Source organism: Aulonocara stuartgranti, assembly GCF_965226115.1.
Source record: "Aulonocara stuartgranti genome assembly, chromosome: 1".
Lineage (NCBI taxonomy): Eukaryota > Metazoa > Chordata > Actinopteri > Cichliformes > Cichlidae > Aulonocara > Aulonocara stuartgranti.
The window spans coordinates 39,216,987-39,233,605 of NC_138939.1; the positions used below are offsets into that span (position 1 = coordinate 39,216,987).

Consider the following 16,619-nt stretch of genomic DNA (forward strand, 5'->3'; position numbering starts at 1 on the left):
AAGAGCCAGCTCCAGGACTGCCTCCGGTCCTGGATGAGCGATGCCATCAGGTCCATCAGGAAGTAGGGTTTGATTGTTCTTAGACGTGAGACCGGCTCCTTCTCTTCCATGAGAAGAGAAGCACCCTGTTGGCGTAGTTGGAGGCTTTCTCTATCTGCTCCACCGCTCACCTTCAGGGTGTACAGTATGGTGGCCCGGTGGTTAGTACTGTTGCCTCACAGCAAAAAGCTCCTGACTTTCACTCTACCATCTCTACCTTTCTGTGTGAAGTTTCCATGAGTTCTCTCTGGTACTCCAGCTTCCTCCCACAGTCCAGAGGGTCAAAGTACAGGGACTGACATTCATATGGAAATAGATTCAGGATTGGAGTGACCATCACCTGCCTTCTGTATATGGATGACATCAAACTATATGCCGGGAGTGGGCAAGACATCAACTCACTGATCCATGAGCATTGGCCAAATGGTTGCAAATATAGGGAAAGTGATCTGGACTGAATATATGGAGATACCAGAATCAGAATCAGAATCAGAATGGGGTTTATTGCCAAATGTTGAGCAGGTTTACAACATTAGGAAATTGCTGCGGTGCTTCAGTGCAAACATAGTGTCATAAATAGCACTTAAATAGACATGGAAAAAAATAAAAGTAGGGATAAGAATTAAAAGTGCTACGTGGAAAGATATGTGCATGAGATATACATGAGATATATACATGAGAATAAGAATTAAGAGTGCTACGTTGAAAGATATATACATGAGTGCAGGTGGTGATCAGTGCCAAACATGGAATGATGCAGTGAACACAGCGTAGGGTCATGTGTTAGTGGCGGGTACAGTCATATGGTTATTGTTCATGTGTCCAACAGCAGAGGGGAAGAAACTGTTCTTATGGCGAGAGGTTCTGGTGCGAATGGACCGGAGCCTCCTGCCTGAGGGGAGCAGGTCAAACAGACTGTGTCCAGGGTGAGAGGGGTCAGCTGAGATCCGAGCTGCACGCCACAATGTTGGTGTACAGGGAGAAGAGCAGAGGAGAAAGAACACAGCCCTGAGGGGAGCCGGTGCTGATGGTCCGGGAGTCCGAGACATTCTTTCCCAGCCTCACATGCTGCTTCCTGTCCGTCAGGAAGTCAGTGATCCACCGGCAGATGGGATCAGGCACATTCATCTGGGAAAGCTTGTCTCGGAGATGGTCTGGAAGGATGGTGTTGAAGGCAGAGCTGAAGTCCACAAACAGGATCCTGGCGTAGGTTCCTGGGGAGTCCAGATGCTGCAGGATGAAGTGTAGGGCCATGTTGATGGCGTCGTCTACAGACCTGTTGGCTCTATATGCAAACTGCAGGGGGTCCAGGAGGGGGGCCGTGAGGGTCCTGAGATGGGAGAGAACTAGGCGCTCAAAAGACTTCATGACCACAGATGTCAGAGCCACGGGTCTGTAGTCATTTAGTCCAGTGGCAGGATAGTGGACAAAGAGAACAGTTATAAGTAGCTGAGTGCCCCACAGACCAATGGGAAGCATGATGAAGATGGACGGTCAGCCATAGCCAAATACCCACAAAAGCTAAGATAGATGCCAAGAAGGAAGCTCAAACAATAGGAATAAAATCTCCCCCCAAGATAAGCTGCTCAAAGTGTACATCACACAGCTGAAGACAAATTGTGATGTGAAATAGAAGTGGGAAGCACAGAGGCCCTGATCATGGCAGCATGAGAACAGGCCCCAAGCACCAGATCCAGAGAGGCAGGAGTCTGCCTACAGTCTGTCTCTAAGTGCATGGAGGCAACTGTTGTTGTAATTTGGTGCTAAATAAATGAAATTGAATTGAATTACCACAGCTGACAGACCCAAGTTCAGGCTGTGCAAAGGTGCCACAGAGAGTATTCAGCAAATAGTAGTAGGATGTAATCTGCCTCTCAGCGTTCACTGGGAGGAACAATCAAGTGGATGCAAAAGTGCACCGGAACATCTGCGGCACATGTGGATTAGGATATCCCCAATTTCTGATAGGAGACACCACCAAAGATGGTTGAGAACAGCGGGGCTAAGATCATGTGGGACCCCAGACAGAAGAGGAGCTGCTGGCAAACCAGTCAAACACAGTGGCAGCTGACAAGGAGCAGAAGATAGAATTTGCAATAGATGTGACAACCCAGCAGACATTACACAGCAGCATCAGAATGAAGAAGCACTGGAAAAAAGTCAAGTACCAGGAGCTGAAGTAACATCAGGAGCAGTTGGTAATAGGAGTGTTTTTGAGCCATAACCCCCAAAGAGTGGCTCCAGCCTAATGCAGGCACAGTATGTGTGTGTGTGTGTGTGTGTGTGTGTGTGTGTGTGTCATTCTGAATAAGGCCACTCTACATAGTGACTACTTTAGGTAATGTAAGTATGTTATGATGGTAAAACTTGTAATATTAGGATTCTTCACTTAGCAAAACATTTAATACAGAAAAATGTTCATGAGCTTGTTTAGTGCCAGATTTCATATGAGATCTCAGGGCTGGAGTCCCCAATGCTTCCCAGACCATTTTCCTTATTGTATTTGTTGGATTTCCCATGAGTGTTGGCTCCTGTGTCAAGTCTTTATTCAAAACAAATTTGGTGAATTTTGAAACAATTTTTCAAAATTCTGAACACGTGCACAGGACCACGTGCTCTAGGCTTTTCAATATTATATGTTACAAAAACGACAAAAAAATGAGCCCAGTGAAAGGGTTTAGATGCGTGATACTGAATACTGTAATAATGAATTTCTTTTCACTGTAACATGCTTTAGTTGATGAGCAGTTATTGATCTTCTCCTCTGACAGACCCATCAGTCTCTCAAAGAAGCTCCAGAGTAAATAGGCCATTTCACAATAAGCTCTTCCTCACACAATAACTGGCACCCGTCACTATAACTCCTAACTTCACTGATATTGACGAGGAAATTGGTTTATGAGCGCAGTAACTTCCTCCTCAGTCTGTTTTTTAACACCAGATGGCTTCATTTGTACATTCTGTTGCATTTTGATTTGCTATCGGATTTATTTAAGCCTTCCTCCTCTCATCCTATCCTTCCATCTTTTCATGACTGGGTTCAAACTGAGGGTACAGCTGCGTCTCATTTTGATGTTATCTCCTTTGCAGCACACTGACATCTAGTGTTGGAGGCATTTTACTGCAACTTCTCTCGAGTGGAAGCGTCAATTGACTTTTTTGTGTATGTGCAGGCTTGTCGTCATGGCCATGTGCAGCACCTGGAGCATCTGTTGTTCTATGGAGCAGACATGGGCGCCCAGAATGCCTCGGGAAATGCTGCTCTACACATCTGTGCCCTATACAACCAGGTGAGCCGTGGGCGATTACATATGTTGACAGTTCATGAACTGGAGCTCTATTAGGGTTAATGTAGATTTAATATTGATTTCTTATTCAAATCCATTTTTAGGGTATTTTTTTGGCATTTTAACATTTTTGCCACTCTGAGTGTCTTATTCATACGTGCAGGCACACAGTGCCGTAAAAACATTTTTGCCCCGTTCCTGATTTTTAATATTAGTCAGAGATAACCTATGCAAATAGGTGTGAAATGATGATTTCATTTATTAAGGGAAAAAACTTTCCAAACCTCTTTCCCTGTGTGAAACAGTAAAGGAGTGATTTGGCCAGAATCCACACATTAGGTGTGACTCACTCACAGACAGTATGCTCTCATCACAGTTTCTATAACAGGCACATCAGAGGCACAAGTAAATGTGTACGTGCACCCTCTAGATCAGAGACAAAGTTGTGGTGAAAGAGAGAGGAAGTGCAATATTTAAATGCACCTAAATGCTGCAAAATTTGCGGCATTTGCAAATTTGCAAAGATTTGCAGCTAAACCATCAGTCGTCTATTTTGCATGGGTTACTTTTGCTTTATGCCTGGCGTCTCCATTTGTGTTAAATTTGTGAGTAAAAATTGTGTTTCCAGCCAAAGACACAATCCTTTGGGATTGCATCAGGGATGGTATCTGGTGTAAAACTCTAGCTTTTATACTAGAAGTAGTAGCTTCTGAATTTAGCTGTGTGCTAATAAAAACAATCATTTGAAAGTTTGAGCTTACTCTGTGTCTTATTCTCTGCTTAAAACATGTAGGTTAATTATTTTATATACACACATTGAGTGTGTATTTTGTGTGTTCTGTGGTTGGTATATTCCTGGTGCTACACCTACAGCCTGGCTTATTTTGAAATCCATCTGCTATTCAGATTGGTTGATCCCACATTTTTGTGGTTTGTGAATCTGGATAACTTTCATTTTAAATACGCATTAATGTTGTGACTGTTGTGTTGTATTACATTAGTTTTGCATTACTCTGTAAGATGGCTGAGATGCATTGTCACATAATTATAAATTAAGTGAATCAAATCTCTGTCCTAATGAGGAAAAACTGGATATTTTTGTTCAAGAACACAAAAATAAAAGCAACAAGCTCAAAACATATTTAACAGCAAAGGAACAAAAACGTTGTCTATGAAGCTACAAACCTGACTTGTCATTACTGCTTCTGTACCCGTTGACGTTCAAGCTCTGGCAGCTGGCTGGTCTCAACTCAGTATCACGGCAAAGGGTCTAATGCCCACCCTGTGTGTGTCGTGCTTTGCTTCTCATTAGCATGAGATGGGAAAGCATGCTTAAGTTGGAATATGCTCCAGTACAAGTGGAGGTGGCTATTTTGTTTCAAGCTAATTCCAAAGACCATGGGAAAGCATTTAGAGAGACGTCACTGAGACATTTACATGAAAACACACATTATCCACCTAGCATAATTGTTTATATGACAAAGTGACACTGACATTACTTGGTCATTAGCAACTTCTTGGCTTTAAATATTGGCTCCCCCTGCTGGTACTGCAAATTCAGTATGCATGTCCATTTCAAGTACAAATGGTTTACCAGCATGTTTATTACACGCTTTGCCGTGATACAATATTCCAGCTTTAACATCATTCTGGAATATTTGCCATTTTGTGTAAGCATGCTGTCCATGCTAGTGCTTGAAAGAGTTTATATCATGTCAGCGGAAGTGGATAGTTCTTTATGTCCTGGGTGTACTTTGCACCATCGTATTGTTGTCCTTTCATTTAATAATTGGGGCGATCGTGGCTCAAGAGTTGGGAATTCGCCTTGTAATTGGAAGGTTGCCGGTTCGAGCCCCGGCTTGGACAGTCTCGGTTGTTGTGTCCTTGGGCAAGACACTTCACCCGTTGCCTACTGGTGGTGGTCAGAAGGCCCGGTGGTGCCAGTGTCCGGCAGCCTCGCCTCCGTCAATGCGCCCCAGGGTGGCTGTGGCTACAATGTAGCTGCCATCACCAGTGTGTGAATGTGTGGATGACTGGTTGTGTAAAGCGCTTTGGGGTCCTTAGGGACTTTTAAAGCGCTATATAAATACAGGTCATTTACCGTTTAATAAAGCTTTAAGTAATATTCATTACTGCTCAGAAGCTGCAGACAGCTCGTTTCTCCATAATGCACACGCACTGAAGTCAGCTGATTGCAGAACAAGAAAAAAGACATATGAACCATTCCCCAACTCCAATGACAGGTTCATAAGATTAGTGCAATGGGAAATTTAGTTACATTGTACTTCTTATCTCTTCATAGCCTAAATTTAATGATAATCATTTCACATTTTCCAGTCTTGATGAAAAAGTTCATTTTCGAGTCTGCCACTTCTGTGTGAGAGGTATACAGTTCTCCATTACACGACAGATAACACTGAAAGCTATGAAGAGGGATTAGTTTTCATTTAGCACATTTCAGATGTTTAATGATTTGACCACCAACACATCCAGAGAATTACATGTGAATTTTGTCAGAAGTTGTACATTTATCAGTTCTAAATTGTAAGCTCCAAATAATTCTGCTACTCTGTTACAAAGAATTTTTCAGTAGCAGTTCTTGGACCTAACCAATATGTTCTAAGCATTTAAAAAGAGTTAGTTTTCAAATGAAAGGTGACTATTTAAATCCTTTCAGCTTTCCTGTTATTTTTACAAGAGACTGTGTTCTTTATGGACAACAGCTTAAAACTCCATATCAGTATATGAACCATATGCATAGTGAAGTTGTCAGTGGGGTTTGGAGTGCGGTTGTTGGGGTGGTGATGCTTGTGGTTGGAGGAAGGATTGCAGAGAACAGATGAAATTTGTACATACACTACCTCTGTTCACCTTTGGGCAGCGGTGTCCAGTGGTGTACACATTAAGTTAATTGATCATTCTAAACTGGCCTTGGATGTGAGACAGATAAAGTGCTTTAAGTGCATAGAATAAAGTGCTGTAGTAATATAGAGTGTGGCTCTGTGGTGTGATAGTTTTCTTTATGTGCAAAAGATTTCAAGACATAATCTAGGGGGCCCAAAACCAATGTACTCTGAGTGCCAGTCCCAAACCCAGACACATGGGAAGGCATCTGGTATAAAATCAGTGCCACAGCAAACATTCATCTGCAGGGTGATGTGCTGAGAAAAATCCAAAAGAAGCTTATAAATGTATGATTGAATGTGACATGTGGTCCGAATTTGGTCTGAGCAGTCACTGAGACTAAAGTTTGCTGTATAATGTCGATTCTATTTCCTCATTAACTTGCTCTATAATTTGGGGGTTGGGGAATCTTTTCTTCTGTAAAACAGCCTAGCCAAGGTTCTCAAAGTGTGACCCGATAAGCTCCTTTTCCATTACTACCTACTCAGATCGACTTGCCATGGTTCACCATGGTTTTCAGGGTTTTTCCATTACGTCATACCACCTGGTACCACGTATTAAAAAGTACCTGCTCGGCCGGGGTTCCGAATATGTGAACCAAATTTTTTGAAACCCAGAAACGGGGAAAATGGCCACAAAAAACAACGCCATGATCCCCGAGTCTGACGAGAAGCCACAGACCGAGCAGCAGGTATATTCTTGCCTTGATGTCCACCTTTGTTGCAGCGTTCATGTCGCATATTAATTACGTCATGGGATGCTCGGACGCAGACCAAACCTTTGTAACAATGAAAAATAGATTTCAATAAACAGCCACCTCACTAATGGGTCAAAAACGAAAACCTATTCAAAACTTATAACGTAGGGGTGTCAAATGTTTAAGATCTTGGTGTCTTCCGTTGATCCAATTCAGGCTTGGGGGTGGGCTGGAGCCTGTCCCAGCTGCCATAGTGTGAGAGGCACAGTACACCCTGGACACATCACTGGATTATCACACAGGGACAGACAGCTATTCAAATTCACATGCCACACTTATGGCTAATTAAAATCACCAATTAAGCCAACCCAAGCAACTGCATGTGGACACTTAAAAAACTTTCACACATATAGCTTTTGAAATTGAGCAGTTGCAGCATTATTATTGTTAGTTATTTTTGTAACATCTGGTCGAAATATAAAATCACTCTTCACCAGTGTTGGGTAAGTTACTTTAAAATAGTAACTTAGTTACATTACTAGTTACTTCTCTCAAAAGTAACTCAGTTACTTCAAGTTACTCGTTACTTTCAAAGTAACTAGTTACTAGGGAAAGTAACTTTGGTTTTACTCAGAATTCTCTTGTTAATGTGTTGCTTCCATAACTTTGCCAGTCTTCTAGCTTGCTTACTTGCCACAAGTGCACTGTTCCACCTACCAATAGAAAGGATATGATAACGTGCATATTTCCACGAGAGAAATCCCACGCCTGGACCGTCATTGACTGCTGCCATGATTCTAGCCTACGTCACAGCGTCATGTGCGCCTTTTACATCCAACACAAAAACTGCAGTCGTGGTGCTTTCGATTGTACTCAGAACTCGGAAATTCTGCCTTCTGAATAGGAAGATGTAGGTAACACCAGACTGCAGATGAGCTGCATACAGGGCTGGACTGGGACAGAAAATTGGCCCGGACATTTTGACTAGATGGCCCTATAATGGCCCACCATTATAGGAAAAATCATAAAGCCTTTGAATGAAAATAAACACTGTTGTGACAGTGATGTACACTGTTTTGATGGTATATATGCATCAATCTATCAATCGTTTGTTGTAAGATTCAGATAATTATTTTTTAAAAGCTGGCAACACTTTGCTAGATCCGCACCTGCACAGTTACCAGCTGTCAGCTACTTAGAAAAGGATCCTGGTGTTATTTGTCTCTCAGAAACAGTTCATAACTTCCCTTCAACTCATTCATGTCACCTAAAAGGTAAACATGTTTCTCCATCACAGCTCTGATGATTCAGTAAGGACATCTCCTGGTTTCATCTTCATGTTTCCCTCTCATCACATAACCAAACCATATCATGACCAGCAGCTTTTACAGCTGTGGCTCCAGCAAACATCAGCTGATACTAGAAATTAATATTAAATAAATTCTAACAACAGCTGATCAAGCTTAAACGTGCTGCTGTTGTTTAGCGCGACATCCGCTGGTTTCCTCTTTCGGCGCAAAGTGAGCGATAAACAAACAAGAGAGCTGATCAGCTGATCATTGATCAGTTTTCATGATTGAAGTAGAAACAGGAGAGGGAGGGGGAGAATGAGAGAAGAAGAGGCAGCTGTGCAGCAAAGACACAGAGTAACTCCAGCTTTGTGCCTTTTTCATTGTAGCTGAATTACGGGACAAACTGTTCCTTTTCACCTCAATAAGAAACGCTTAATAATTTCTCTGAATACCAGACGGGACGGTTGGCAACTCTAATAACTTATGAACAAAATAAAAGTTCAACATCATTAACTTCATAGCACCACCCAGCTGTATAGAAACTCCGTCATGCTAGCTAGCACGCAGTACGGAAAAAGTCAGAATAACGAAAATAAACTCCACCTAAACTTGGTTTATATCTGACCCAGAGAGACTGCAGGTCATAACTTCTTACCTGAAGTTCAGTTCACACTTGGACCGGCGGCCGCCTCGGGTCTCTTTTCCTTCTGTGGCCCTTTTCCTTCATCCACCTGCTGGCTTCCACCACTTGCTAATGTTACTGAATCTGTGGAAGCTCCGCGATAGCCACCACACGAAGTAATGAGTAACGAGCCTATCTAAATCCCAGTAACGACTAACGCGTTCCTGATTTTGGCATAATAACTAGTTACCGTGCTCGTTACCACAATAATAACGTAGTTACTGTAACGCGTTACTTAATAACGCGTTAGTCCCAACACTGCTCTTCACTTTGTATACACTTTGACTGCTGTGCAATAATGTTTGCATTACCACGCCAGGTAATGGGGTGCATTTTATTAAAAAACTCAAAGTATTAATGTCTTCACTACAATGTTCACAATTTGCCTCCATATGTAGAGTTATTTATCAATGGATAAATAAATATGTCTTAAATTTTAGATTCCTCAAAGTAGCCACCCTTTGCTTTGTTGACAGCACTGCAAACTCTTGGTCTTCTCTCAGTAAGCGTCATGATGCAGTCCCCTGAAATTGTTTCCCTTCACAGGTGTGCATTATCAGGGTTCATTTGTGGAGTTTCTTGCCTTCCTAATGGGGTTGGGACCATCAGTTGTGTTGTGCAGAAGTCAGGTTGGTACACAGCTGACAGCTCTAGTTGACAACTGTTAGAATTCATATTATGGCAAGAACCAATCAGCTAAGTGAAGGGAAATGACAGTCCATCATTACATTTAAGAACTGAAGGTCAGTCAGTTAGTCTGGAAAATTTCTGAAACTTTGAACGTGTCTCCAAGTACACTGACAAAAACCATCAAGAGCTACAATAATACTGGCTCACATGAGGACCGCCCCAAGCACCTCAGATCAGAGCCCAGATAAATGCCACACAGTGTTCCAGTAGCAGACATATTTCTACATCAATGGCTCAGAGGAGACTGCATGAATCAGGCCTTCATGACCAAATAGCTGCTAAGAAACCACGACTAAGGAAAAGCAACAAGCAGAAGAGATTTGTTTGGGCAAAGAAACACGAGGTATGGACATTAGACCAGTGAAAAATCTGATGAGTCCAAATTTGAGATCTTTGGTTCCACCCACCGTGTCTTTGTACAACACAGAAAAGGTGACCAGATGACCTCTACACCCATGAAGCTTCATGAGCTTCCCTTAATGAGCGCAACAAAGCAGAAAACCAAAGCAAAGGGTGGCTACTTTGAAGAATCTAAAATATAAAACATTTCACACTTCTTTGCTTACTATATGCCTTCAGTGAGAATCTACAATGTCATGAAAATAAAGGAAAACCGTTATATGAGAAGGTGTGTCCAAACTTTTGACTTGTTGTGTAGGTGTACAAAAAAGTGTTTGTGTGAGTGGGTGAATGAGGCATGTTGTCAAGTAGAGTAGAAAAGCCCTGTGTAAGTATCATACCATTTACCAACTCTGACAGCCCTAACTAGTTTTAACCTAATGGTTGCATACAGTATATGATCATTTCTCTGTTATACTGTATAAAAGTCTTTCAACTGGAAAAAATAAGAAAAGAAAAGGTGGCCGTGAATGCAACCCTCTATTTCCTGCTGACAGGTACATTACAGTATCTCACTGAACTGATTTAACTATTTTAAATGCTGTGTGCTCCTGTGTGCTATTATATGCACTCCTGCTTTTGTTGCTGACTCCACCGTTTTCGGTTCTGCTATGACTGCATACAAACTGAATACAGTGTGATTTCCTTCCCTTTTGTAGCAGTCTCTTTACAAGTTTTTCATCATGGAAATGATGTTCTGATGTTGAACTATGGGCACCTGGTGTATCCCAGGAGTATACCGTCCTGAAATCGTAACTTTTAACTCTACATTATTTGTGACAGCAGCCTCTCAGTTTTTCTTTTTCTTTTCTTGGCTCTTATTATCTTGATTGCCAATGGTTTAGGCAGTCTCTCATTTACCATGTGATAGAAATGACAAATGGGACAAAAGCTTAAAAGTCAATTTCACTGTGATGATCTACAAAAACACTGTTCTCCTCATCATTCCACATCATGTCTCAGGAGCAGAAAGAGATATGGATGTAAACTGCAACTTAATAGGTTGGCTGAGGCATGCACATACACTTACTTGGATGTGGAGCCACTTCACCCCTCGTCTAAGACGTTTCTTTAGTTCTCTTGCTAGGATGATAATTGTAGTTGAATTTAGCAATAATCTGAATTTCAAAAACAAGTGTGGCTGTTTTTCTGAATGGGCTTGAGCAAAGCACAGTGGAAGGCATGTTTCTTCATTAGCTTGAACATGCACACATTCTAGCTTATTTTGACTTGCTTGCACATAAATACACACATAGGCACACACGCACTGCTGTTACAAATAGCTCCCAAGAAAAGCACACAAGTGGAAAATATATTTTGAGGATTTTTTAAATGTTTATATCTTCCAAGTGCAGTGGGATTTGTACTGAGTAGCAAAAAATAGCTCGTATCTGTTGATAAGTCTAACTGAATGTGCACAGATTGGATTTCAAAGACCACTCTGCTTAAACCTATCTTTATACTCTTTATCTAAAGGTCAGCAGTGCCCTCTAACACTTGTTTGTAAAGCCAGTCATCTGAGACCAGTTAACACATTGACCTTGGAGTGGGGCCAGTTAAGCAGAGAAGTACTGCTTTGAATAAAAAGCAGCCCACTGATTTATTTGTATCAAAGCAAGAAATCACTGCCTTTTAAATCCAATCTTTACCAAAGGAAACAGATATGACATTGATCTGCAAATGAGAAACTAAAGCAATGTTTTAGTCTCTCTTTACCTGTGGATTTATTCTTTTCCATTCACCTGGCTGCTGTCATTTTTAAAGAAGTGGAAAACCTTGGAACCTTTTGACTTCTGAGGCACAGTGAGGTGAACTGGTGTGAGAAGAAAGACTGTTTGATGATAATTTTTTACACCACCCTTGTTATGAGGGGAAAACAGGGGTGGATGAAACCATCTTCTGGTTGGTCAAAGTAGCCATTCATGTTACCCGAATCCTCCAATCAATTCCTTTCTAATTAGTTTTGTTACCACATTAATTTCATCTTCCTCTGTCTCTTCGTCATGTCTCCACAGCTAGTGCTAACAGCAACAGACTCATGTGACAGTGAGGCCTGGTTACTAGCTGTTGCCGGTACTAATGTTCTGACAGTTAACATGTTGGTCTATTATTAGTTTCTTTTTATTGTTTTCTCTCAGCTTTTCAGCTCCACTTCTTCCAAACTAAACTTTTTCCACAAGCTGCGTGAGCACGCAGCGAAGGTAGGGGAGAGACCAGTCGCTGAGAGATTTGTTTGGCCAATCCAGTGTCAGTAATGAAAATGACAAAATGGTAGTTCTAAATAAATTCTAAATGCATTTAGGACGTTTTTACTCACTTTGTCTCTTCCATGATGTTATTTCTCTCTCCAACAACATAGGTTACAATTACATTAGCATGACCAATTATGCAAATTAGGCGATGACATCATTTAGCGACTTCTTTTTTTTTTTTTTTTTTTTCTAAATGACATCAGAAACAGCAGTATGCGACATTACGTGATGGCAGAGCTTCAGTTCATCCCCAAGATCCTATATGTATGTGTAATGAGAGTGTGAATAATGTGAATGTCTAAGTTGTGGGATAAAATTGAGGCAGAGGCAGCCAGAAGGGGACGGGGGGGGGGGGGGGGGGGGGGGTAGCCTCCTCTGCACCCTGGTGACATACCCCCACTCCAAGGCCCTGCATGTGTGGGTGGTTGTGGAGGAGCGGGAAGAGGGAGGCAGCTGGAGATGGGGAGGGAAGGAAGGGAGGGGCAGGTAACCCCTCCCTGGGGCCAGCTCCCCCGCTGACCCCAGTAGGCACTCCCACCCTCCGCGACCCGCCAGGGAAGGGGGGCCCAGGCCCATCAGACCGGGGCCCAGTGCAGTAGCGCCCCCCGGCTCCACAGAGCCCTGGACAGTCCACCCAACCCCACCACAGAGAAAACTGCACCCACCCCACCAACCACACATCTTCCAGACTAAATAAGACGGTAAACGCCCAGGCTGAGATCTTCCTCCACCTCTCCTGTATCTCCCCCTCCTGCAGAGAGTTCTAACGATTTTTAGGACAGCCACTAGAGATTTTCCTTACTGAAGAGTTGGCAACACTGCATCAAATTAGCAAAGGTGAGGAAGCAAATGTTCTACACTGCTCTTTGCACCCATAGCTCTGCTAAGCAGACCTTTTTTAAAAAGTCCTTGTGCTTGTAAAATTATATTTATCTTCAGTATTCACTCACGTAAATTTACATCATGGATATATGAATAATATGAAAGGACACTGCAGTTAAAAGGACATTTGATCCTCTCAGTGTGCACAAGAGGACACTACCTGTTGAAGGTGCTAACACAGCTAATGCTAGTATCGCTGGTGTAGCCCCACTCTTGTAGGCTCATTTTAGCTTTTGAAAATATTATATACCAGCAATACTAGCTAGCTGCCATTTTTAGTAAGCTAATGTGCTCTTTATAAATAAAACGTCAACCACCTCAAATTGTTAAAACCACCAACAAGCCCTGTTACACTGACACTGCAGCAATGGCTACAAACTACAGCCTTTATAATAATGATTAAAATGCTGTCTCATCATTTCAGATGTTACCACATAGCTTTTCTGCAGGAGTTGAAAGAACTGTGATAACATGATTAAAATGATGTCACTAACATGACTTAGAGAGAACGTGATTTATCTTGTTGAACTTCGTCTGGAAACATTTCAGGCCTCTTCAAAATATGTTTAAATTCATCATTATTGAATCGAAACAATGAATAGGATTGAAGCACTACTGAACGCCGAGCCATCAAAGGGTATAATACCACGAGTGGGGTAACGTTTTGTAGCTGTACCTACACCCAGTGAACTGTTTTATTAGAAATTTGTAGAAATTCTGTATAGTCTGTGTGCATAATGTTTCTGGATATTGTGATGTACATATGTATAATATATAATGTATAATCATTTTCAGAGATCATAATACAAGTTGCGTTATTAAATCACTGATGATATTTTCATTGATTGTTATTTTTAAATAATCTTGTGTGTGTAGGTGTAGGTTTGTTTGTGGATGTCACATTGGACTCCCCTGGGGGATGAGGGCACACTCACATCTGTTCTGGTGTTACACCTTTGGCAGATGAATCAGCCTTTTGGCACCTGGCACACACATAAGAAAAGCAGCAACCTGGACTTTATTCTCCTTTAAGTCACAGTTACAATAATTCCTAGAGACCTGGATAAAGTTATTAAGACGGATGTCTGTAGCTTGGACAGCTTGGACATTTAGTTGTTTCAGGAGTTATATTAAAGTTATTGATACAAATGAATGTTTGCTTTCATTTTGCATTATGTTGTGAATACCAGAAGGTTACTGGTTGTTGAGAAGAGATCAAATCACTACAGTCATACAAATTTCAACGTGCAGACGAGGTAGATTCAACCGAATTTGGTCACTAAAGAGCTTAAAAATATATGAAATGTTTCCTCCCCTGAAAACTGAAACGTCAAACTTACTTAGTTACGTAACACATAACACATGATGCTCCTAAGACCTGAACTCTTGTTTATTGTTTGCATGTTTAACTTCTGTAAGGTATTTTGGCTTAATTGGATCTGATAAGTTTAAAAAACTGAGCATCAACTTTGAACAGAAAGGACGGCATAAAGTTGCTGATGATGTTCTTTAATATGCAAAATTAAGTATAGTTGTTGCATGGAAGATGTAAAACAGCTTTTTCTCCGTGTCAGGATTGAGCTATATTTCAAAGGAAATTATCATGTGCATTACTCCACAGCTGCTGATGAGTAAAAAAATCATTTCAACCGTGCAAAGTACACAATGGAACGATACATGTCAGATGCAGACGTGGAAAAAGTACTTACATGCTTACTTAAGCAGAAGTACAGACATCTGTGTTGAAAAGTACTCCAGTAAAAACTGAAGCGCTGAATCAATTTCTTTACTCGTGTAAAAGTGCAAAAGTAAAGGCTAAGAAAGGAAAAAGTAGTTCCTTGAAGGACGTTTCTACCATCGACTTTTATGCAAAAGTAACTGAACCTTGTGCTATATTAAAGATGATTATAAAATACTATTAGTACAACAACTGTTTTCTGTTGCCTGCATTGTAGAGAGTAAAATGAGCACCGCACATTCAGCAGCGGTGGGAGCGTAGTATTGGTTGTAGTGGTTCAGCGTGGGGAAAAGAATCAGAGCTCTTCAGTAGATTTTCTTAGTGTACAGGCTGTGATCAGCTGACCTGCTGCTCTCTGTGTATTTAGACTAGAGATGGCACGATACCACTTTTTTATGTCCGATACCGATACCGATATCATAAATTTGGATAACTGCCGATACCGATATGAATCCGATATAGTGTTTTTTAATAAACAAAACTGTTTTTTAAATATCTTGCTGCATTTTGTATAAGTTCATACTCAAGTTTAAAACAACAACTACACTAAAGCTATTCTGTTATACCTGTATGCAAAAAAAATATTTCATAGTTCAGCAATACTGATCAATCTAATAAACTTAAACCTACACCATCCTCCCTATTCTGGTATTTTAAAGAGTACTTAGCATAAATATTAAGCAACCTAACTAATAGGGTTCCAACTCCCAGCAACAACAAAAATAAATAAATAAAAAATAGGGAACCACCCCTCACGCTCCACCTCATGATGCTTAATCGACGTAATCAACCTTAATTTGATGCAGTGTGAAAAAAAATGCACAGAAATCAATTATTTTTCAAGAAATATTAAATAGATTCAACATCTTTCTTCAACAAAATTGCAGACTGCACAGATGGTACCTTCCCAAAGGAAAAAGTAGTATAGCTTACTAGGGTATATATATTAGACTTAATAGTTACTATATACAGTAACTGACTTCTATTCATTTTACATCAAATTAAAACTTTGGGTGTAAGATAATTATTTATTAAAAGCTAGACATTTTAAATGAGAATAAGAAAGAAAAGTATGTCTTTGTGCCCCCTTTTCCCTGTTAATGCCCTATCGGCCCCCCTGGCTAAACTTTGCTAGATCCGCCCCTGCACAGTTACATCAGCAGTAGAAAAAGATCCTCGAGTAGAAAGTAATATTAAATAAATTCTAACAACAGCTGATCAAGCTTAAACGTGCTGCTGTTGTTTATCCGCTGGTTTCCTCTTTCTGGTGCAAAGTGGGCCAAAAGCAAACTAGAGACACGGACTCGCAACAGAAAAGCCGATCAGCTGATCGTTAAGCAGTTTCATGATTGAAGTAGCAGCAGGAGAGGCAGTCGCTTGTTAAGCTTAACGCAGGAATGCTTTACAAACATTCAGAGATGGACTTACACACTTGCTTTACTTCTCTCGGGATAACTTTGTCGGAGATGAAATGCCAGGTTGCCAGCGAAGCTCCACATGCTATCCAGACCACTGACAGGTCCGGCATGCCACAGCCGCTCTATCACGTGACGCATACTGCTCCGACGTGCTAACGTTCTGAGGTGAGTTACGGCGTGTTGCAAGTTTTGTGAGGTGCTTTCGTGATATTTAATGGATCGGATTACATTTTTTATTTTTCTCCGATATCCGATCCAGTAATTTAGGTCAGTATCAGACCGATACCGATACGTAATATCGGATCGGTCCATCTCTAACTTAGACTGAATTCAACAAGA

At 41.2% G+C, this 16,619-nt stretch overlaps 1 protein-coding gene across 2 annotated transcripts in view; it reads left to right on the forward strand.

Annotated features, from left to right (window-relative positions):
• LOC309701688 (SH3 and multiple ankyrin repeat domains protein 2-like) overlaps positions 1-16,619 on the forward strand; it is a 303,803-nt gene that overhangs the window by 123,564 nt on the left and 163,620 nt on the right. For both annotated transcript variants that reach the window (XM_082525846.1, XM_082525845.1), the window contains exon 8: positions 3,213-3,329. In XM_082525846.1, the coding sequence (XP_082381972.1) occupies positions 3,213-3,329 (117 nt within the window). The remainder of the gene's footprint in view (positions 1-3,212; positions 3,330-16,619) is intronic.